This window comes from Eschscholzia californica, unplaced genomic scaffold, assembly GCF_041429995.1.
Source record: "Eschscholzia californica isolate CP2 unplaced genomic scaffold, dmEscCali1.0.p SCAF_5, whole genome shotgun sequence".
NCBI classification, from domain to species: domain Eukaryota; kingdom Viridiplantae; phylum Streptophyta; class Magnoliopsida; order Ranunculales; family Papaveraceae; genus Eschscholzia; species Eschscholzia californica.
In genome coordinates this window covers 26663541-26689461 of record NW_028238472.1, presented here as the reverse complement: position 1 = coordinate 26689461, position 25921 = coordinate 26663541, and the positions used below count along the sequence as shown (strand labels likewise).

The 25921-nt window shown below is 36.8% G+C and overlaps 2 protein-coding genes across 2 annotated transcripts in view; both read left to right on the top strand.

Annotated features, from left to right (window-relative positions):
• LOC147538028 (uncharacterized) overlaps positions 1-25921 on the top strand; it is a 199868-nt gene that overhangs the window by 41187 nt on the left and 132760 nt on the right. The gene's annotated exons all lie outside the window — the stretch shown is intronic.
• Positions 9958-16269, top strand: LOC147538033 (uncharacterized). The gene is made up of 2 exons (XM_086642933.1): positions 9958-11275; positions 16029-16269. The coding sequence occupies exon 1, from the start codon at positions 9958-9960 to the stop codon at positions 10951-10953; it is 996 nt and encodes a 331-aa protein (XP_086499059.1). The 3' UTR covers positions 10954-11275; positions 16029-16269.

Below are 25921 nucleotides of genomic sequence, written 5' to 3'. Positions count from 1 at the left end.
CAGTTTTCATTTTGGGGGTGAAGTACTAATATCACTAAATAATTGGGGGTCAATGTCAAATTAACCCTTTACTTTCTGACGGAAAAATCACTTGGTTTTGACATTCGATTGTGTTGTTAAAAAAAATTTGCTATTCAGGGGGCAAGGAGTATCTGAGGAAGCATAAATCACCCAACCCTCAGACTTATGTCAGTTCAAAAGGTTATTCATTCACGAATGGTCAGACAGGTTAGTAACTTATCTTCACATTAGTTGCAGCTTTCTGTTCTTCTTTTTTCAAACCGAAGTAGTAAATTATTTTGTCGATTCCATGCTTGATATGTTGGACTTAGAGATTCAAGTGTTTAAGCTTTCTATATACAGGACTGGAGTGGACTTGTTACTAAGACCTTTTGATTATCTAATTGGGTTTGTGATTTTTTATTTGCAGAGGTTCTAAAGACGAAGGTGAAAGTGTTGAAAGAGCAAGTGTTAGTTGGAGGAGATGCAATAGAAGAATAGATTAGGCTGAGTTGTTACTAAAATTGACATTCTTAAAAGCTTAACAGTTTATGTTCTTTGTAGTTTTTTAATGTTGAAGTTCATCCATAAAATCCTACTTTTGACTTGAATATGAAACTTGGCAGATGAATGATGAAATGAATTTCACACTCAAGATTTCGTAGATACATACCCTTAATTTATATTCTTGCAAATTGAGTTTGCAAGACATGCAACCCAAGATTATATTCTGGAAAGCTTGCAAATCATGTTTGCAACCTATATTCTGCAAACACATGTTTGCAGATCAGATTGTCGCAAACACGTTTGCAGATCAGATTGTCGCAAACACGTTTGCAGATCAGATTGTCGCAAACACGTTTGCAGAACAGATTGTCGCAAACACGTTTGCAGAACAGATTGTCGCAAACACGTTTGCATAACAGATTTTTGCAAACACGTTTGCATAATAGATTTGCAGAAAAACGTAAAGGAAAAAAACGCCTTTTTTTCTGGGTTTTTTTTTGAAAAAAAGTATTGAAAGTGAATCTTGTTAGAAAGCTAATGAAAAATCATTTCTATATATAATTTTTATAGACATCCGACATCTCAAACAAAAGTTATATTGATTTAAAGTTTAAAGAAAAATAAAAAAATTTAGTTACACAAAATGACAAAAAGGGGTATTTTAGTATTTGCACACTTTTTGACCTGAATAATAATTTTCAAATGTTTTGTGCTTTTCTACTTATTTTCAATATTATTTTGACCTTTTTAGAAATTACCTCTTGATCTAAAATCGACCAAATTGATCCGCTCTATTTTTAAACTGAACGGAACAATGAGTGGTTTGGCACGGGTTGTGAATTTAAAAAACCGTAAAAAGTAAGCTATACCAGCGAAGTCTGTTAGATTATAATATAAATGTTATATAATATATAGTATTTAGATTATATATATAATGGTGGGTTGAGATTCCATCCAATGTTAAATCTCAACTCCCCAACTCTATTCTCTCTCTCGGAAAATTTTTCGGCCGGCGACCTGTCGGAGAAGACAGAGAGGTGAGGTGGAGAGATAGAGAGGTGAGGTGGTGGGTTTTTTTTTTATTTCCCCGGAAAATTTCAAAATTCTACATATTCCCTTTAAAATGTCAAACCCCGGAAAATATTTAGCTTTCCAAAGCGCTGGCCTTCAAAAACTACTTTTATAGAAAAAAATACATTTTAGATTTAGATCTTCCCGCGAAGGGATCTATGTGTTTCGGGGTTTTTGGGTTTTCTTTTTTCTATATGATGGATTCGGTTCAGAATCAAGAAGTTGAAGAAGAAGAAGAAAATAATAAAACCATATTAAATCAACATCCAGATCACAAGCAGAAAAAAAGAGAAGGTTTTGTTGGTGGAGATGCTAGTGGGAACATACACAACAACATCAAACAGGGCTTCAACCAAAGATCGAGTTGAAGGTTGAAGAATCAGGGCAAAATCCTGATTACATATCTATATAATAAAACAGAAGGGAAAACGATGACTGGGACAAACATCATTTTCTAATATAGGATATTGTCTAGAAGCCCTTCTCAAGATTTAAATATAGTCCTTCTTAGAATAAAAAATAACTAATTTAAGAAAAACGGAAGCAAAAGATATTTCAAGGTTAAAAAAAAAGAAAATAAGATATCTCTTAATAAAATAATAACTAATTTAAGAAAAATCTATATAATAAAACAGAAGGGAAAACGATGACTAGGATACACATTTTTTTAATAAAGGATATTGTCTAGAAGTCTCAAAATTTAAATATAGTCTTTCTTATAACAAAAAATAACTAATTTGAGAAAAAAGAAAACAAAAGATATTTCAAGGGTTAAAAAAAGAAATTAAGATATCTCTCAATAAAATAATAACTAATTTAAGAAAAATAAACAAAAGAAGATGAAGATTCATGGGGCAAACAAGATTTCTTCTAGGGGGAGTTAATATTTCACTTCTAAGGGGACCCACATTTCTGCTACAGGGAGATAGGCTGCACCTACATGATTTATCTTTCGATCAACCATAGCTTGCGATCAAATTGAAAGGGGGATTCTCAAACTCTAGCTATTTAATTTTCTTCTTTCACTTGCTTCACTTGCTTTAATATATAATAACTCTATGGTTAGCTAATTATTTTAAGTCGAGGTTAAGGGATGATGTATTTCGTTAAACGATTATATATATATATATATATATATATATATATATATATGTGTGTGTGTGTGTGTGTGTGTATTCGAATATTTGATAATAAATTGATGCTCTTTTTATTCGATTATTTGTTTCAATCGTATTTTCATGTGTTTTGTCATGCACCTCACATAGTTAATAGATGAAGCGAAGTGATTGATATCGATCGTTGTTTAGATCCACTTTCTTGGGATACGTCATGCATCTTCCATAGTTAGGCGACTAGACGACACTCTCGATGACTCGGTATTAACCGACTAAGACGTTTATTTGACTAAGTATGATGAATGGATATACGTAGTGCTTATAGACATCTATCTTAGGAGTCGAGCTAGATTTAGTGTTGATTCGTTCGATCGCACCATACATAGACGTATGATCGTCATAATAGATTCCCGGGCACTCGACAACTCTCTCACCCAACTCTCTTACTCGACCCTATTCTCAACTCCTCTCTCGCCCTCTTAGTTTGATCATCTAGTTAGTTTTACTTGTTTTCATTCTCTTATTGCTTATTTAATCAAAACCCCCTGTTTACCTAATTACCTTTGTTCCTTCCCGTTTTTGTCTAAGTTAGCTAGTGACACCTAGACCAGTGGACTAAACTCTCCCTATAACCGGACTACCAACCTATCCTTGGATCGACTTCGGTTTTACCGGTTATTTCTTGATACCTCCGCTTGGGTGTGCAACCTCTTCGGGTGCATCATTAATTTTAATAAATTAACTACAAGGTCATTCTCGACATTCACTTGATACCCTATAGTTATGGGAGAAAATTGTGAGAGATGGAGATATTAGTGGGGAAGTAAATAGAAACTACCTCTCATATCTCTCTGATATAATCCTTATTCAATCTTATCTTATTTACTATGTTAATGGTAATGGCCTAATTGAATAGGTTTCAATGGTTCTTCAACCATCTTCTTCACTACTTATGGCAGGCATTTCAAAATAATTATTAATCATTGTAACTTGGTTTTTTATTTGTGCTGGACAGACAAAGAAGAAGGTAGGAGAGGCACTCAAACTGATGGTTGGAGAGAAAAGAAGTTAGTGAACATGTGGAGGTATGCTACTATTTTGGTCATTGTTTAAATGATGCAGATAACTTAATGTTTTGAATGGTGTTCTTCATTAATGTTATTTGAAATGTCTAATGCAGTTATAAGATGCAGATAACCTTTCACTCTTTCCATCTTCCTCTATAAATAGTGAACTAAAGATATTACAAATATTGGTAAGTTAATTCAATTAGTATTTTCGTTGAAAGTTCTTAAAATTTTAGTCTTCTGCTATTGCTCTTCAATGTTAAACATTATTGACGTTTATTTTATTAATTAACTTTATGGTGTGTTTGGATGACGGAATCATGAATCCAAGTAATATTTTTTTGGTTTGTTTGGCAACTAATAAAAATCCTATGATTTATTATTATTTGAGTATTTTTAAACGTTTTTTAGAAAAAAAATATTGAATAAACCTTGTTCTCGAAACTCGTTCTTTCAAATATCGTTTCATTCGAGAAAATATCAGATTTTGGGAAAAAACGGGTTTTGGAGAAAAATATTCTTTTGAAGAAAACATAATTTTCGAGAAAAAAAATGATTTTTCGAAAAAAAATGACTTTCGGGGAAAAATGGTTTTTTAGGAAAAGAAACAATTTTTGAAAAAAAATATTTTGAAGAAAAAATAATTTTCGGGGAAAAATGATTTTCAGAGAAAAAACTATTTTTTCGGAAAAATATGATTTTTGAAAAAAATAATATTTTTAAAATAATTATTTTGTGGAAGAAAATATTTTTTTTTATTTTAAGTTTGAAATTTGGATAAATTAATCCAAAATCCTAGGGGTAGGGTGGGATTTTGGTCCATTATAAATTTTGGAATTAAGATTAGGATTCAAGAGTTCTAGGATTCTTGGTAACCAAACACACCAAGGATTCCTGATTCCTACCAAATCCCACTTTTGATAGGAATCCTACTTAGGAATCCTGCAACCAAACACACCATTAATTTCTTCCTACAGGTAAATACAATTTCAAAGAAAGAAACATCAATTAATTTTAGATTTATGCTCTTTTCCAGTTTACTCTCTTTTTTTCTCAATATTCTTATCTGTATACAATTAAATTTGTTATGTTGTTTTGGTATATCTTTCTCACATAATTTTGTTTTTGAATTTGTCTCTCTCCGTATATATAAAAGAAAGAGAAATGATAGAGAACAAGAAAATCCAGACATACTCTAGACATACATCATATGTGGCTTGCTGTGATTCGTATTTTTGATGATTCTAATTCACTAGAAAACGAATCACGACAAACCACATAGGATGTATGTCTAGAGTATGTTTGGATTTTCTTGTTCTCTATCATTTCTCTACATAAATTCATTTTTTACCTGTTCTTTTAAGATTAGATTAATATCTTAGTTGTGTTTATTTTTGGATGGAGTGATGTATTTAATTAATAAAGATTACATTGTATATTTAAATGATATAGATTACATTGTATGTATTTTGGTTGAAATTCATTACTTTCCTCCCTAAAATCTCAAACATTATATACTTTTTTTAAATTGTCTGTATTTTCCTTGACCTCTCAACGTAACTTAAGTTGTGGTCTCTAATGCAATTTCTATATAACCTCTAACCAGTAGTTTACATAATGGGAAAATGGCTATTTAGGTTTACAAAATTATCATAATAACTAAAAACACCAAGATTTTTTCCTATTAAGTAGAAGTTACCAAAATAATATGGTTAATGGTATATTAAGTTTGAAATAATATGAGAAATTACTAATCAGGTCATTTCTTATTCTCTTAGTTCTTAGAATACCCTCCTACTAAAACTAATTTTCTCTCTAGAAAATCTCAATTTTTTTTAGGGTTTTCTCGTTGTTCTTCTTCTTCTTTGTTGTTGAATCAGGTGATTCTATGGCGAAATTGTTCATATGATCGCAGTTATCTCTCTCCATATCTTTAACAAACAAACAATTCATAGGAATGAAAAATGAATCGATTGTTACTTGTTAGAAACCAAATTCGTTTGAGATTGATATGATGATAATCACTTTCTGATGTTTTAGTGATTTCTTTTCATTTCGTTTGATATCTTACGATTGGATTCGAAAAAGGTACCTTTCTTCCTAGTTGATCGATTTATATCTATATCTAACGTGACAATGATCCAACCATCAGTTTTTTTTTCAGATCTGAAAAATATTCAACTGAAAACATGGCAGACATATATTGGGTACGATCGGAATCAATTTTTCCGGTAGGAATGAATATGAAACCAACTGGTTGCCGAAATAATCTAGCTCAGTTGAACTGTCAAAATGGGTCAAAGCATCACGATTGGGGTTGGTAAGAGTAACCTATTGAGAGAAAGTGATATAACAGCGTTGTCAAAGAGAAAAAAAGTTGGAAGTTGAGCTGCTTCAATGGAGATTTTTGGGTTTTGAGGTTTGAAAAATGTGGGTAGTTACAAGGGTGATGATTATTATGAAGATCAAAAAGATTGTTACCATGAAGCTAGATTTGTACGACTAGTGGAAGTTCTTTGTGGGTTGTTGATGGCCATGGTTCATTTTTGTTTCTCAATTAGTATTTGATTTGGTGTTTTTCTTGTTTGTTAGGAAAGTTTAGAGTTACAATTAAAGTTGATCACGGTGTTGTCTCGAGAACAATCGACCAAAACGTTTCAGAAGCTGAAGGTATTTACAATGCACTTGAGAAACTAGGAATTGATTTGAACGAAGTCCGATCTCAGCTTGAAGTGGCAGAAGTACTCTTTCGCGAAGAGTTTCGTCAGTCTTCTCGTCACCCTGGCAGAGAAGGCAAGGTCCCTCAATTTGGTTAGCATGTAGGCTTTGCATTTCATGTTAAATGATGCCAAAACAGACTTGAAATAAAGCAGGTCCTGTTTGTTTGTTTGTTGAAATCAAACATATGGTATAGGTGATGCGTTGTCAATCTGAATTTATACTTGGATTAGTTTTGAAGTTGTGGTCATATCTATGTAGTAATGTTAGATTTTGTTCGCAATCTATATTTATTCATGCTGTCGTAATGCATATTCATATTACTTGAAGTCCTTAATGAATCGATGTGCCTTCAGAAGATTCGGCTATGAAACTCTTAATGCATCAATAAGATGCATTTTGATGCCGCATAAACTCACTCTTGGCCTTAAAATTGGGTGCAAGTTCCAACTTGACGAACCATTTAAAAGATCATTTATGCACTTTCTGCAGGTAGAATTGTCATTGGGTTGTACGGGCAGGTTATACCGAAAACAGTTGGTATGCATCACCTGTTCTTATCTATCATTTATGTATTGAGACCTCGATCTGCTCCCCCATGTTATGTTTTAACATTTGGAACCCTATAATCTTGCAGCATTACGATTTATCAAAAAATAAAATTGTGTGACATAAGTTAATTATTTTCATTGGTATTATCTTAGCAAATGCAAACAAGTTACAAACTTCTTAAAGATGGAGATCTCTAAACTTGAGTCTGCTGCTTGTAGGTATTGTTTCCATGGCAAACTCTGGACCGGATTCAAATGGATTACAATTTTTTATAACCACAGTCAAGACAAGCTGGTAAACTCAACCCTAAAGTTAAAAACATGTAGTTTTTATGGTGGAGAAGTTTTGCCCGATAAGTATCGACCATAACAGCACGGTATAAGACCAAGTGGTGACTGGCGAGGCATTCCTTTTAGTAAACTGCCTAGATTTCCTAATAAAATAAACCCACTTAAGAAAAACATGTAGTCTCCGTTTGTAACCCATAAATATATTTTGGGTACCAAGTAGTTTGTGTGCAAATTTGTGTTTGGTGCATAAATAGATTCTCCATGGTAGTAACCACCAAAAACCTACCAAAAACAGGACATCGTGAATGAAATTGTTCTTATTTGGTTTACCTTCTTCCAGGGCTTACTCTTCAACAAAAGGCGGTTTAAATACATCATTGATAAGGGAGTATCTTATTGTCCCCTTGAATACTCTTCTTCACCAAAATAGGGATTGCAAACTTGGTGATATGGAATAATTTTTAGCTTGTTATTTTAGCAACCTTCATTGACAAGGCAATTTCTATTACTTATATAGGTGACACTAGAGGCAAAGAAAAAAAGCTCTGGAGGTGAAATCTTGTAACACCCCAAATCCAGATTTCCACGTCGGCCGCCATGAAAACCTAAACTTAAAGCATTCCTTCGCAGAACAGTAAACATATACGATATACTCATCAAGGAGACAAATAGTATCGAACATGAAGCTCAAAAAGTAACAATAAATCATCTAATAAAATTTTACCAAGTTTCTCAAAACTCATAGGATGTCTCTAAATCATCGACACAAATGTCGGACAAGATAAAACATAAATAACACCAAGTGTTTAGGAGATACAACTCCAAATAACTACCTAAAGAAAGGAAGAAAATCACTAAAGAAACTCCTCCAAGGCTAACTATGACTCAAGCAGGTGGCACTTCCCGATTTCCTTGTCCTGAAAAATAAAAGGTTGGGTCAGACCCCAACAAGTAGATTTCGAAACCTCTAAAGCCTCAATAGACAGTTTCAAGAGCTACCAAAACAAATAGACAACCACTTATGATGAGGAGATGTCCAAGTATAGTATCCGAGTTGTGAGCATTTGAAATAAAATGTACCACATATGTAACAAACAACAAAAGCGACATGACGAGTTCGTGTCCACCTTATGTAAGAGTGTGGCCCACAAGGTCATCCATTGTGTTAGAGCCGACCCCATACGCTCCATACCTATATCACATCCGGTAGAGAGGGTCGAACCAACCACAATACTCTTACAACCCTTCACCAACTCCATCACGTCACACATACATAATATCACACCATTTATAATAAACAACCAAAAGCAATATGACAAGTTGGTATCCACGTTGTATGAGAGTGTGGCCCACAAGGTCATCCATTGTGTTAGCGCCGACCCCATACGCTCCATACCAATATCACATCCGGTAGAGAGGGTCGAACCAACCACAAAACTCTCACAACTCTCCACCAACTCCATCACATCACACACATATAATAGCATCACACCACAACATACATAAATCAAAATCATATTCGATAGCATATTACGACATACGAGTTCCATATTTGTAATTTTGCAAGTAATGAATCAATGATGATAATAGCCTAAAATTCTCATATCATGTTGAGTTCTAGGGCATGTTCATGTATCTATATAAAGAGTGTTGTCCAATAGTGAGAGACATATAATTATAGGAGCTATATACTAAAATCATGGCAAATAGAGAGGTTTAGCCCTAAATATCATTGTAATACATGAATCTAGCATGAAAATGTAAATGAAGGTTGTATGGTTCATCAAGTATGTCATTATAGCAAATATCCTCAAAATCTAACACATAGATGAGATTCAAAGTGACCAAGAAATGAGTTTGTACAAATATAGATCTACTACTTCTAGCATATATATTCATGTCAAGAAACCCTAATCTATGTTCAAGTAATACTAAAATCTAGGGTTATAGTGTTATCTAATTTGTCTAGGTTTTCTATAAAAATGGCTATTCAAGCCCTAGAGAGATAGAAATCTACCTTAGACCCCAAGCTAATGAAGCCCCAAGTGAAGAACAACAAAGAAAAGAATCACCAAGCTCTAAACCCCAAGCCTTACTTCTTCTCCTTCCTCCTTAGCCTTTCTCTCTCTAGAACCCTTAAGCTCTCATTCCCTCTCTATACTCATGGCTGCTACATGAGAAGAAAAAAGATAAGTGCAAAGTGGGGCGTAGGGTTTAGGCAAATAAAAGAGGGTCTTATAGACCAATGCTATTCACACCCACTTTTTTAGGTGGGGGCACTACAATATTGTAATAGTCCCACATTTCTCACAAGAGTGTCCAGAGACTGGGCAATATGTGTAAGCTCAAGCTTAGTAAGTACCGAGGCCTTTTGGGTGGGCTTGTGGTGCCTTCGCCAAGAACAAAACCCCGTACCCGTGTGGCTTGGGCCTGGGTGGTTAAAGCGGGGACAATATCGGCAACTGCTAAGGCTTGGGGCGTTACAAAGTGGTATCAGAGCTCTAGGTTCATAAATCCTAGGGATTGTGTCTAGGGCTATTAGACAGTTAGAAGCAGTAGTGGCACTTTGATCTTTCCTTGGTTTTTGTGCGTGACATTAATTTAGTTTATCTCCTTATTCTTCTCTTCATTAGATTCATGGACGGAGATGGAGTTATTGGTAGGGGACGTCGTAGTGCTCGCATCCGAGGTCGAGGTACAGGTCGAGGTATAGGCCGAGGTGTAGGCAGGGGGACAGGCCGAGGTGAAGGCAAGGCGATAGGTCGAGGAGTCCTTGCCGAGAAAAGAGGATCAACAGGAACTATGGGTACAACGGCGCAGGCTGAGAGCAGTGCAACTCCAGTTCAAAATCCGAATGGAGGGGCAACGGTGACCATTGACGCAACTGCATTGCAAGATTTGATCAACATTGCAGCGGAGGCTAAAATGCGGGAGCGAGATCGGGTTCAGGTTCCAACACGAGAAACAGGAGGTCCTGTGGTACCTATGGTGAATCAGAGACCACCGACTGAGATGACTTGGGTGCAGCATTATCACCATTTCAAGAAGATGGGGCCACCTGTATTTGATGGAACCGCGGGACCTTTAGGAGCACATGCATGGTGCCAGAAGATGGATAAGATTTTGCAGAATCTCGAGTGCTCAGATGTGTATAAGCAGAGAATGGCAGTGTTTCAGTTGGAAGGAAATGCCGCTTCTTGGTGGGATACAGAGGCTCGGTTAGTAGATCCTATGGCTATGACATGGACACAGTTTAAGGATGTATTCAAGGCAAATTACTTTCCATATTCAACACAACAGAAAGTATCAAGAGAATTTCAAAATTTGAAGCAGGGAGAGAATCAGACAGTCTTAGAGTATGAGCAGGAGTTTCATCGACTGTCATTGTTTGCAACTCACTTGATCCCTACTGAACAGTATAAGATTGAGAGGTTCGTGAATGGGTTGCTCCCTAACATTGCGAGACAAATCATTGGGCAACCTAGTTTTGACACTTATCAGAAAGTGGTGACATGTGCTAAGGCACAAGATGACTACATTCAAGAGATGAGGAAGCAGAGGAGTGTCAAGGGAGAGATGGGACATAACCAGAAATGGAGTGGTAATAACAACAAGAACGGTGGTAAGAATTGAAGTGACCGCTATCATGGACAACGTGATGGCAAGAGGCCTCGTACAGATCGGGATGATAGAGCAGTGGTAGCAACTGGTGGACAACCAGAACCACTGAATGGCAACTGGGGAAGACAGAGAGCTTTCCAGGGAATTTGTTACACTTGTCATGGGCAGGGTCATAGAGCAATTGATTGTCCTAGGAAGAATGAGACTCGAATTGGTAATCAAGGGCGACAACATGATCATAATCAACAAGGGAGGTTGCAGGGACGGGGTCAGCAGCTGCAGCTGAATGCCGTAGTTCCTAGGGATGTTGGAGCACCTGCTGAGGTGGTTGAAGGTACATTTCTTATTCATAGTAATCTGGGAAGAGTATTATTTGATCCTGGTGCCATGGGTACATTTATTTCTACTTCTTTTGTACGCACTTTGCCTATTGTGTTAGATCGATGTGTGAGCCCTTTTATTGTGTCGTCACCATGGGGTGGGTCTATAGTGATAGACCACATTTGTCGGGGGTGCATTATTAAGTTAGGTGAACGAGAGTTTGCTTCAGACCTCTTTGTACTTCTGTTAGTTTACTATGATGTCATCCTAGGCATGGATTGGCTTGCTTCATATCATGCACTTGTGGACTGTTTTGCCAAGACGGTCACATTTTCTCTTCCGAGTGAAGAGGTGTTGGTTGTGTCTGGACTTACGAGACAGATGAGGGAGATGCACTTGGGTAACGTGGAACTGATAGAGCATCCGGTGATGGGTAAGACGCTAGAGATGATTGATGTGGTATGTGAGTACCATGGGGTGTTCAGCGATATACCAGGGTTGCCACCACGCAGAGAGGTTGACTTCTGCATAGAGTTGGAACCGGGTACTGCACCGATAGCTAAAACTCATTACCGAATGGCTCTAGTTGAACTACGTGAGCTCAAGGACCAGATTCAACAGTTACTTGACTTGGGTTTCATACGCCAGAGTAGCTCCCCGTGGGGTGCGCCTGTTCTTTTTGTTAAAAAGAAAGACGGGTCGATGAGGTTGTGTATTGATTATAGGGAGTTGAATAAGGTTACTGTGAGGAATAAGTACCCTTTACCGAGGATCGATGACTTATTCGATCAACTGAGAGGATCCAAGTGGTTTTCGAAGATTGACTTGAGATCAGGGTATCATCAGTTACGGGTTAGAGAAGAAGACATTCCTAAGACTGCATTTGTGACACAATATGGTTCTTATGAGTTTTTGGTTATGCCTTTTGGTTTGACTAATGCTCCAGCAGTTTTCATGGATTTGATGAATCGGGTATTTCGAGATTTCTTAGATAAGTTTGTCATCGTATTTATTGATGATATCCTTATCTACTCTAGAACTAAGGAAGATCATGAGGATCACTTGCGACAAGTACTAGAGAGACTGATGGAACATCAGTTGTATGCTAAGTTCGAGAAGTGTGAATTTTGGCAAGAAGAAGTAAAATTCTTGGGTCATGTTATTTCTAGCATCGGAGTATCAGTCGACCCTTCTAAGGTCGAGGCAGTGCTTAATTGGAAGCAACCCACATCTGCGACGGAAGTTCGTAGTTTTCTGGGATTGGCTGGATATTACAGGCGGTTTATCAAGGGGTTCTCGAGTATTGCAGGTCCTTTGACAAACCTAACTAGGAAGGAAGTTCCGTTTCGATGGTCTACAGAGTGTGACTTGGCATTTCAAGAACTAAAGACGAGATTGACTACTGCACCAGTTTTGACCATTCCTGAGGGTGGTGTTCGGTTAGTGATTTACACTGATGCTTCAATTCAGGGTTTGGGTTGTGTTCTTATGCAGAGTGATAAGGTGGTTGCCTATGCTTCGAGGCAGTTGAGACCGCATGAGCGGAATTATCCAACTCATGACTTAGAGTTGGCAGCTATAGTGTTTGCTTTGAAGATTTGGAGACATTATTTGTACTGAGAAAAGTTTGATCTCTTTACCGACCATAAGAGCCTCAAGTATCTATTCTCGCAAAAGGAGTTGAACATGCGCCAACGCCGATGGTTAGAGTTGATGAAAGACTATGACTTCTCGCTACAATATCACCCGGGTAAGGCTAATGTAGTAGCTGATGCATTAAGTCGACAGCCGAGGGGTATCATAGCCGCATTGATGATGGATCAGTGGAAGATGTTGGAGGATGTGGCGACATATGACATTGATATGGTTGGGTCAGGAGTTGACTCGTTATTTCTGGGTAGTATGGTTGTTAGACCATCCTTACTGAACCGTATTGTGGATGCACAAGTTAACGATGAGTGGTGCCAGAAACAGGTTTTGTTAATGCAAGAAACTGAAACTGAGTTCAGTACAGGACAGGACGGAGGATTGAGATTCCAAGGGAGGTTAATTGTACCGGCAGATCCAATCTTGAGACGGGATATATTAGACGAGGCACATCGGAGTAAGTACACTGTTCATCCTGGTGGTAACAAGATGTACAAAGACTTGAAGAGGCAATATTGGTGGTCCGGAATGAAGAAAGATGTTGCTGAACATGTAAGGAAGTGTGAGGTGTGTCAGATGGTGAAAGCAGAAAATCGACATCCGTTGGGACTTCTAGAACCGCTGCCTATTCCAGAGTGGAAATGGGAGAACATATCGATGGACTTCATCACAGGTTTACCGCGTTCGAGTCGAGGCTTTGATGCCATTTGGGTGATAGTTGATAGGCTGACTAAGTCGGCTCACTTCTTACCAGTGAAGACGACAGATGGTGGAGATCGACTGACACAATTTTACATTAAGGAGATTGTCAGGCTGCACGGAGTTCCAGTGTCTATTGTGTCAGATAGAGATTCATCCTTTACTTCTCGGTTCTGGAAGAGCTTTCAAGCTTCTATGGGAACATCATTACACTTTAGTACAGCCTTTCACCCTCAGACCGATGGGCAGACAGAGAGAGTTAACAAAGTACTCGAGGATATGTTACGGTGCTCGATACTAGATCTTGGTGGTAGTTGGCAAGATCACTTGCCCTTGGTAGAGTTCGCGTATAATAATAGTTACCAATCTAGCATTGGTATGGCTCCTTTCGAGGCATTATATGGGAGGCCTTGTCGATCACCATTATGTTGGACAGAGGCAGGAGATGCTAAACTAGAAGGACCAGAGGTGATTCGGGATACTTCTGAAAAGATTGCACTAATTCGGAGTAGGCTCAAAGCAGCTCAAAGTCGTCAGAAGAGTTATGCTGACAAACGGCGTAGGGATTTGGAGTTTATCGTTGGAGAAGAGGTGCTATTGAAGGTGTCACCTATGAAGGGTGTTTTGCGATTTGGTAAGAAGGGAAAATTGGCTCCCAGATACATTGGACCTTTCAGAATAGTGGAGAAGGTAGGCAAAGTAGCTTATCGTCTTGACTTGCCTGCAAGCTTGGCAGGAGTGCACAACGTATTCCATATATCGATGCTTCGGAAGCATGTGAGAGATGAAGAGCAACATTCAGTTATTGACTACGATGACTTAGAACTCCAACCAGATACAACATACGAGGAGGGACCCGCTCACATCGTTGACCGCAGAAAGCATGTGCTTCGCCGAAAGACTATTCCCATGGTCAAAGTTCAGTGGAATCATCACAATGATAAAGAAGTTACTTGGGAGCGCGAGGATGATATGCAACTTCGTTATCCTCATCTCTTCCTCTCACCAGGTACGTTCAATTTCGAGGACGAAATTTCTTTTAGGAGGGGAGATTGTAGTGCCCCCACCTAAAAAAGTGGGTGTGAATAGCATTGGTCTATAAGACCCTCTTTTATTTGCCTAAACCCTACGCCCCACTTTGCACTTATCTTTTTTCTTCTCATGTAGCAGCCATGAGTATAGAGAGGGAATGAGAGCTTAAGGGTTCTAGAGAGAGAAAGGCTAAGGAGGAAGGAGAAGAAGTAAGGCTTGGGGTTTAGAGCTTGGTGATTCTTTTCTTTGTTGTTCTTCACTTGGGGCTTCATTAGCTTGGGGTCTAAGGTAGATTTCTATCTCTCTAGGGCTTGAATAGCCATTTTTATAGAAAACCTAGACAAATTAGATAACACTATAACCCTAGATTTTAGTATTACTTGAACATAGATTAGGGTTTCTTGACATGAATATATATGCTAGAAGTAGTAGATCTATATTTGTACAAACTCATTTCTTGGTCACTTTGAATCTCATCTATGTGTTAGATTTTGAAGATATTTGCTATAATGACATACTTGATGAACCATACAACCTTCATTTACATTTTCATGCTAGATTCATGTATTACAATGATATTTAGGGCTAAACCTCTCTATTTGCCATGATTTTAGTATATAGCTCCTATAATAATATGTCTCTCACTATTGGACAACACTCTTTATATAGATACATGAACATGCCCTAGAACTCAACATGATATGAGAATTTTAGGCTATTATCATCATTGATTCATTACTTGCAAAATTACAAATATGGAACTCGTATGTCGTAATATGCTATCGAATATGATTTTGATTTATGTATGTTGTGGTGTGATGCTATTATATGTGTGTGATGTGATGGAGTTGGTGGAGAGTTGTGAGAGTTTTGTGGTTGGTTCGACCCTCTCTACCGGATGTGATATTGGTATGGAGCGTATGGGGTCGGCGCTAACACAATGGATGACCTTGTGGGCCACACTCTCATACAACGTGGATACCAACTTGTCATATTGCTTTTGGTTGTTTATTATAAATGGTGTGATATTATGTATGTGTGACGTGATGGAGTTGGTGAAGGGTTGTAAGAGTATTGTGGTTGGTTCGACCCTCTCTACCGGATGTGATATAGGTATGGAGCGTATGGGGTCGGCGCTAACACAATGGATGACCTTGTGGGCCACACTCTTACATAAGGTGGACACGAACTCGTCATGTCGCTTTTGTTGTTTGTTACATATGTGGTACATTTTATTTCAAATGCTCACAACTCGGATACTATACTTGGACATCTCCTCATCATAAGTGGTTGTCTATTTGTTTTGGTAGCTCTTGAAACTGTCTATTGAGGCTTTAGAGGTTTCGAAATCTACTTGTTGGGGTCTGACCCAACCTTTTATTTTTCAGGACAAGGAAATCGGGAAGTGCCACCTGCTTGAGTCATAGTTAGCCTTGGAGGAGTTTCTTTAGTGATTTTCTTCCTTTCTTTAGGTAGTTATTTGGAGTTGTATCTCCTAAACACTTGGTGTTATTTATGTTTTATCTTGTCCGACATTTGTGTCGATGATTTAGAGACATCCTATGAGTTTTGAGAAACTTGGTAAAATTTTATTAGATGATTTATTGTTACTTTTTGAGCTTCATGTTCGATACTATTTGTCTCCTTGATGAGTATATCGTATATGTTTACTGTTCTGCGAAGGAATGCTTTAAGTTTAGGTTTTCATGGCGGCCGACGTGGAAATCTGGATTTGGGGTGTTACAAAGTGGTATCAGAGCCGAGGACGACTCTTCGCTGAGGGTGGGGGATTGTAATAGTCCCACATTTCTCACAAGAGTGTCCAGAGACTGGGCAATATGTGTAAGCTCAAGCTTAGTAAGTACCGAGGCCTTTTGGGTGGGCTTGTGGTGCCTTCGCCAAGAACAAAACCCCGTACCCGTGTGGCTTGGGCCTGGGTGGTTAAAGCGGGGACAATATCGGCAACTGCTAAGGCTTGGGGCGTTACAAATCTAGAGGTGAAGAGGCTTTCGAGATAAGTGATTTTCTTACCGCAGTAGACACATACACACATGTGTATGTATGTAGCTTTGCTACTATTCTGAAATGTACAAGTGAGATCAAATAACTAGTATGGTTACTATGCAATAGGATTGCTATTGGGTGTTGACATTTCACAGAACTTTGAATCAAAATTTATTTGAATGACAAATTAGAAAATCGGAAAAAAGACACAAATTTCTTCATAAAATTCAATTGCACCAGTTTGATTGTTACCTATTAAAAGTCTAATAATACCAGTTTGGAGTTGACAAATTACTAAATGGAGGAAAATTGCCACTTATAATTGGATTGGTGGTTGCAGGAGGTGGTGTACTACTGATCTGCATTGATGATGGGTCAAATATGTCGAATTGTGGAAAAGGAACGTTGGCAGGATCATGCTTATTCACCGGAGAAGGAGAATGAGGAGGTGTTGATGGCATAGACTGTGGCGGTATACTACTAATGCCGATGGATAATGAACCAAACGGAACTAAATGGGTCAAATGTAACTACTATTTTGTGTTGAGATATACTCCCTCAGTCCCAAAAAGAATGACCTATTTTGAAAACCCAACTTTTTAAGGGAACATCATTAATTGGAGTTTGACTTTAAAAAATAACATGGTTTTTCCAATTGTAACCTCATTAACTTTTGTAATTTACAATGAAAAAGTTGAATTTACTTTTAAATAAAATTGTTATTAAATTTATAGTAATGGGTATTGTTGGAAAGAGCGAAGTTCTTTTCTTTATTTTTAAAAACAAGACACTAAAATGGGACAACCGAAAATAGAAATTAGGTCATTCAATATGGGACGGAGGGAGTAAGTATTTTCAATGATGATGTGCTGAATGGGCCAAATGTGATGATGTATCCCTTTTTAGATGGATATGAAGTTTCTTATTCTTCTAACTCATAATGTTTTGTGCTTCATGAATTTTATACGATGAATGATGAAATCAATTCCAAACTCAAGATTTCATAGATACATACTCTTAGTTTACATTCTCGATTTGCAAATCGAGTTTGCAAGATATGCAACTCAAGATTATATTCTGCAAAGCTTCCAAATTATGTCTGTCAATTTTGCAAACACAGTTTGCAGTTTACATTATGTAAACACTTGTTTGCAGATCAGATTGTTGCAGACACGTTTGTAGAACAAATTGTTCCAGACACGTTTGCATAACAGATTGTTGCAGACACGTTTGCGTAACAGATTTTTGCAGACACGTTTGCGTAACAGATTGTTGCAGACACGTTTGCGTAACAGATTGTTGCAAACACGTTTGCATAACAGATTGTTACAAAACACGTTTGCAGAAAAACGTAAAGGAAAAAAAACGTCATTTTTTTCTGGGTTTTTTTTTTTGAAAAAAAAGTATTGAAAGTGGATCTTGTTAGAAAGCTAATGAAAAATCATTTCTAAATATATAATTTTTATAGAAATCCGACATCTCAAACAAAAGTTATATCAATTTAAAATTTAAAGAAAAATAAAAGAATTTAGTTACACAAAATGACAAAAAGGGGTATTTTAGTATTTGCACACTTTTTGACCTAAATAATAATTTTAAAATGTTTTGTACTTTTCTACTCATTTTCAATATTATTTTGACCTTTATAGAAATTACGAAAATGACTTTTGGGGTCAAAAAATTATCATAATGGCTAAAAAAGCCAACATCTTTTTCTATTAAGTGAAAGTTACCTAAATATTATGTTCAATGATTAGTAAAGTTTAAAATATTATTGATAATTATTATTGAGGTCATTTTCTTTTTCTTCCATTCCCAAAGTACCCTTTTTAACTAAAACTTAATCTCTCTAAAAAGAAAAGATATTAAATTTTGGGTTTTTTCTGTCTTATACTTCTCGATTCTTCTTCTTCTTCGGATCCAATCTTCTCTGAATCCTATCTTCTTCTTATTCCTTCAGTCGTTCAAGTGGGATCATTAGAATCTAGAGTGTTGGTAAGAGTCGATCCAGTTAGCTGTAACGAAAATTAGGGCGCAGAAGTTTTTCAAGCTGAGAAATGAAAAAACTGCTTCATTCGTCATCTTCAGAAGTTCTTCATTAACAGGAGATCTTCGTATTAATTTAGCCCTGAAATTCAGAAACTAGGTTAAAATTAGGGAAAATGAAAATGGCGGAAGTTTCAACATCATCTCAAGATCAACAACAATAGAATGCCAGTACTGCATTCTTCTTCATCTTCAGGAGATCTTCCATGTCCAAAATGTCCTCTTCCAAAACATTCTGTTTCATCCTCCACAAAACTTCACCCGAAGTTTCAGTTTCATGATCAGATGATTAAAACTTTGTTTCACCAAAACTCTCATATTGGAAGTGGTTTGATTGATTTGTATTCTAAATAAGGGTCTGGTGTTTAGATGCCAGGAAAGTGTTTGAAGAAATTTCGAAACCAGATTTGGTTCTCTGGAACTCTACGATATCAGATTACTGTCAAAATGGGGAATTCTCTGATAGAACTTGAAGATATTTGACTGACTAAAGAAACTCAATAGGGTTATAGTAGAATTTCAATTTTTCTTTCACTATGCTGATAATAGCTTCTTCATCTGATTCTCTTTCTGTACTTTAAGAGATTACTCTACTATTACTTAAATTCTGAACTAACTGATTATTATTTTTCTCTTTTAGTTGCTTGTGGTTGGCCAGTCAGAAGGTGTTATGGAGATATAAGCTTACTAACCTTGAACAAGAACTATGAAGGCAGAATGGTATCTTTCACAATCTTATTACAATAAAAAGATGTCAAACTTTACTTACTTTTGTCTTTCTTGTTGAGTTTCTTTCCTTATCCAGAAACATTTAGTTGATACTTAATTAATGTTTCATTCAATTCGAAAAAAAAAATCGCACGTTATGCACAACATAAGTTTGGAAATGAATCTTTAGTTCTGTTGCAACGAATGCTGGATACATATAATGAGCCTACAAGCATCACCTTCATATATGTTCTCTCTGCTTGTGCACACACTGGAAAGGTAGAAAAAAGTCGGGAGTACTTCAATATATGAGCAAGAAGTTTGAGATTAAATCACTGGCAGAACATTATTCATGTACGATTGACCTACTTGGACGAACTAGGAAGTTGGAAAAGGCCGAGAGACTGATTGACTCAATGTCAATTGACCCACGTATAATTGATGTTCGACTCCTAAAGTAGATGTTTCTAAGTACTACGTATATCCGGAAATCATACTTAGTCAAATAAACGCCTAATTCGGTTAATCCCGAGTCATCGAAATTGTCGTCTAGTCGCCTAACTATGTGAAGTGCATGACAAGACACATGAAATTATGACTATACTACGATCGATATCGAATACTTCGTTTCGTCTATTAACTATGCGAAGTGCTTGACAAGACACATGAAAATACGATTGAAACGATAATCGAAATAAATGAACATCAATTTGTAATCAAAACATCAAATCATATTAAACATAATCACGAATTCATCACATTTCATCTCATATAATCGACACACTAAAGTTAGCTAAATATGGTGATTGAATAAGAAATGGAAAGAAAATGATGAGAGAATCCCCCTTTTTCGATGTGGTTCGAGGCTAAGATCGTCGGAAAATATGAGTTTTTAGTTGCAGCCGATCTCTCCTTAACAATTTTCTGGGTTCCCCATAGCGACCACCATCATCTTCTCCATTTAGAACACAACCTCCATTAAAGCTAACCCTAGCTTTCTCTCTTTAGAAATTTCAACCCAAACCAAAATCAAACAACATGGGAAGCTAGACAAAGTGATGAGGGTAAAAGCCCTATGGTTTCCGGCCAAGATTATGGCCGGAAACCATTGAAAAATCCGGCCAAAGAAGCTTCAAGATCCGGCCAAAATCATGGAGTTCCCGGCCAAAATAGCTAGATCCGGGCCAAAGGGAGCTTGCTCCGAGGCGCTGCTGCTGTCCCGTGCCGAGAAGCTCGTTGTGGCCGCGTCCCGTGAAGTGTACGTGCATCCCCGAGCTCCGGTAGCTGCTGTCCCCAGCATCTTCCCGTGCTGCTGCTGCTATGCCGGCTGGTACTCATGGAAGCTGCTGCGGGTGCGTCCTGCTGTTGCTACCGAGCAGCACCCGAGCTGCTGCTGCTACCGGCCGAGCTTGCAGCAGCTTCTCCCGAGCCGGCCAAAGCTTTGGCCGGCTTAGTGATGGCCGGCCAAGCTAGGTCGGCTCCCCTCCTTCTCCTTCCTCTCTTTCTTCTCTCTAGCTCAAACTCTCTTTGCAAGAAACTCTCAAGAACACCAAACCCTAAAAGCTTAGAGCTCAAGAACACCCTTTCTCTCTCTCTCCTTTCTTTCCCAAGCTAGAAGATGATCAATAGTAACTCTAACTTGTGTTTACTACTCAAACCTTAAGGTCCCTTGACTTAGTCAACTTCTTCAGACTATGTTGACTTGGATCCATAAAGAGAGGGTGCCCATATAATTCTTCCTTGTCATTCTTCCTTGGGCTCTTGGAGAGAGTGCCTCCATCCTTTTCTCTACATCTTCAAATTCTCACAAAGGACTAGAATACCCTCGGACTTCTTTCTTTCATATCTTCCCCGTCCGAACTCCGAATTGAATACCGTTTTCACCGTCGGACTCGTCATTGACTATACTTGTCATTTGATTTGCTTGAGGTCTTTTTCTCTCATTTTCGGCACATGAAATGATAGTGACAATTCGTTCCCTTTATTCCGATTTTCATGTCTAACTTCAAAATAGGTACCTAACATGAAAAACAAATAAAGTACTATTGATAACACTCGAAAAGGAATAATTAGTCTAAGTTAGGCTCTCCAAATGTGACATTTTAGTGTCACATCATGTAGTTAGATAGGGGTAAACAAGATAATACATATATTTGGTGCAGAGGATGGCTCACATCCAAGGATAAGAGACATTCATGGATTCTTGCAAGAGATGAGAGAAAATGAAAGCATCGAGATATGTACCTGAATTTGCAAACGGAGTTTGCTATTTATGTTTTACAAAATCAGTATCCAATTTACATTTTGCAAAATCAATTTGAAATTTACATTTTGCAACTCTTGTATGAAATTTACATTTTGCAACCCTTAGATTATGATGATTTTTTATCTTCATCCCGGTATTGTATTTGTACATTGAGAAAATATGCAAGTGTTATGTGGTTTTTTTTAATTAATTGTGTTTATATGATGAATGATGAAATCAATTCCAAACTCAGAATGACCCAAATAGTTGGAATCCGATCAAAACCAAACACATGTTTGCAGTTTACATTATGCAAACACATGTTTGCAGTTTACACTATGCAAACACGTTTGCATAACAGATTGTAGCAAACACGTTTGCAGAATATGCAAACACATGTTTGCAGTTACATTATGCAAACACGTTTGCAGTACAGATTGTTGCAAACACGTTTGCATAACAGATTGTTGCAAACACGTTTGCAGAAAAACTTAAAGTCTGTTTTTTTTTTTGAAAAAAAGTATTGAAAGTGGATCTTGTTAGAAAGCTAATGAAAAATCATTTCTAAATATATAATTTTATAAAAATCCGATATCTCAAACAAAAGTTATATAGATTTAAAATTTAAAGAAAAATAAAAGAATTTAGATACACAAAATGACAAAAAGGGGTATTTTAGTATTTGCACACTTTTTTACCTAAATAATAATTTTCAAATGTTTTGTGCTTTTCTTCTCATTTTCAATACTATTTTGACATTTCTAGAAATTACCCCTTACATAATTAGTAGTTCACATTACATAATAATTTGTGCGTAAACATCTGCGTATATGCACGAATGCGATATACACATACCAATCATAGGTAGTCAATCTCGATAAGTACGTTCTCATGCCTCTTATTGTAGACACGACGGCATTAGCCAAAAGGGATTTACCGCCCCCTACGGACGCAGTGAACACCTAGTCTTCATTTGATAGCCGAACTAAAATTCTCCCTCCTTTAGCAAGAAGGCTTCTGGGCGTCCTAGAAATGTTCGGTTGGAGAGTTTTGGAAACATCCCAAGGAAGTTGAGAATGTGCCGAAGATGCAATCATCCGTCCTACCATAACAGTGCAACATGTCATGTTCAACTATAGTGAGAACTTCAAATGTTGCTTAGGTTTGTGTTTGCAGACTACTTAACATTTTGTGTGTCTTACATGTACTTCAACTGTTTGGAAGTTCTTTTTTTTCGGGTTAATTTGACATGAACCCCCATTTATTTAGTGATATTAGGACTTCACCCCCAAAATTAAAAGTGTTCTGGCGTTAACCCCCAATTGACCTTTTTCCTTCATTTTCTCGTTAATTGGTTGGCGTGTGAATCGCATGCGTGAATCGTGACGAAAATACCCCCATCTAATCTAACCCTTCCTCCTTCCTCTCTTTCTCTCTCTACCTATCATTTTTCTCTAGTAGTTTCATCAAATATATATATATATATATATATATATGAGAGAAATGTACAAACAAGATTAGTATCTTTATAATAAAAAACGAAGTAATTTTGAATTGAAATTGAAAGCCTAAGATGGTTTATCCCAATTGTTTCCATCTTCATGAGTGCTAATTGCTAGAATTCAAAGTTCCAAATTCATCAAACCGATCACATTGCTTAGAAGTCTCAACAAATCAAACCCACGACAGGAATCAGATTAGTTTTTTCTACATTCACATTGACGCCAGTAAAGTATCTCAGATCATTAAAAACAACTTCAATTTTTTTATATATTGAACCAAAGTATAAAAATAGTTGCAAGATTTGCTACTGCAATGAAGAACACCAACGATTTGCTGCAAATCCCTCTCCCTCTCTTTCTAAATCATATGATTCGATGTGTTTGATTCAATTTTTAAGTTTCAAGCAAGATGAAGTGAAAAAGCATGCAATAGTTCTATTACTAGGGCAAAATTATATAACCTTTATATTGATCGCAATAAATGCTAATGTCACTGGATTCATCTAGGCATAATCTCGTTATACCTCATACATGCTCAGAAAAACAATCCTTTCCACTAGAAAACCTAGTGAAGTTGGATCATACACATTACCGCAAACAAATGAAACTTGATCACCAAGAGGTAACTCCATGAGTTGTCATCCAATAATTGCAGCCATTAACAAAGATCTTATTTGAAGTTGGGAGAAGGAATAAGGAATTTGGAATCATGACAGGGGCGTACGGGGTTGGAATTGAATAAAAAAATTCATACCGGGAAATGAATGGGGGCGGTAATTATAAGGCCCAAAACCTAGGACCCGAGAGAGGATCTGGCCCAGTGTAAAATTTTAATTAGAAAAAGACCCACTTTGTAAAAGTACCTAAATACCCTCCCTAATATAAACTAAAGACGTTCGTGTCCTGGCTGTGTTTTCCCTCCAAAAATTTGAGCCGTCCCATCACTCAATTCCAACGCAGGGTCTTAACTCTATAGCCGAAAGCAGAATACGAATCACCTCCATCTGCTCATTTTCTCTCTCTAAATATTTCGAAAATCTCTCTAAAAACAGTCTTGAGCTACAACTCCATCAATTCTTCTCATTCTTCTCATCTTCTTAGTCTTGTTCTTAGGGTTCCGGTTTGAAAGGGTTTTTTCTTGGTGTCATTTCCGGTGAGAAGCAACTCCAAGATCTTTGAAAGGGTTGTGTCGTTTCCGGTGAGAAGCAACTCCATTAACCTCTTTTCAGGTGAGAGGCAACGATTCGAAGGTATAAAAGAGTTGTTTATGTTGATCCTAAAAATTTTTTTGTTCGAACTCAAAACCCCCAAATGTTTCGTTTCCTGTAAGTAAACGTATCTAGGGTTTTGTTTTTTTTTTTATGTGTTTGATTTTTAGGGTATTGCTTTTTTTTTTTGTCTGAAAATCTTCATCATGTTTCTAAAGATCTTCATCATGTTTCTAAAGATCTTTATCATGTTTTGATGTGTTTAAAAAATATAGATTTTGCTCTTCAGAAATACTTTGTGTGTTGAAACATTTTGTTCATTTTGGATGGTTTTATCTTCAGATCTACATATAAAATTTTTTCGATTGTAAACAAATTTCATATTTGTTTAGATATATTGTTTTGTGCATACTGCTTTCTTAATTTTTTTAACATCTGGTTTTATGCAGAAACTTAACCAAGAAGATGGAGAAAACTAAAACCCCAATGAACAGTCCAAATAAGCCTACCTCTTCCAAAGGCAAGGACGATAATGCTCTCAGACATAGTCCAAGGAAGAAACCTGCAAGTGGACCAAAGGAGATGCCTCCAAAGAAGCAAAAACATCAAAAGCTAGCCCTTGTTCAACATGAGCAGCAATATACTAAACAGGTGAAACATCAAAAGCTACCTCTTTGTCTATAGAACATTCTTATTGTCTTAAACATATATAAATATGTTTGTGTTTGAAAGATATGTGTTTTTCACATACAAAATTGGATGTTTGCATATAGTAACATTCTTACTGTTTGTGGATGAAACATACTGAACAATACTATTGTCTAAAACATATCTAAATATGTTTGTGGGTGAAAAATATGTGTTCTTTCACATACAAAATTGGATGGTTGCATATAGTAACATTCTTACTGTTTGTGGTTGAAACATACAGAACAATACTATTGTCTAAAACATATCTAAATATGTTTGTGGGAGAAAAATATGTGTCATTGACCTTCAGAATTTTATGTTTGCATATAGTAGAATGTCCATATCTTGTCTGTTATTGTTTGTTTGATGCTTCTAATTGTACTGATATTTGATTAATTGTCTGATGCAAGGAGACATCTGCTGGTGGTAGAGGCAGAAAAGAAAAAGCTGTGGTGGAAGACACCATAAGTTTTATGCGTCGAAACTTATAAACACAACATTAGCGCCCGATAGGGAGCCTTTTTTAGGTGTGATGCACAACTACAGAACAACCAATATAAGAAAGAAGGAAAATATTAAATACGATAAATTACATCTGGATCAGTGTAGCCGTCCTTATATCTTGACATCAACCTTTGTCCCATTCCATTTAGCTATTTGATATGAATTCTGCAACAAAATAGACGCCTTCAATCCATCTTCAAAAGTAGCTAAGGTTTTTTTTTTTGGATGAGAGAGAACATTACATTAACGAAACCAGAGTACAAAGTACAAAAAAACGAAACTACTTCAAAAGTAGCTAAGGTTGATGCTTGAATTATAATTATTACGTGTATTTAATTATGATAAAAACAACAAATAAAGTAATACACTAAATG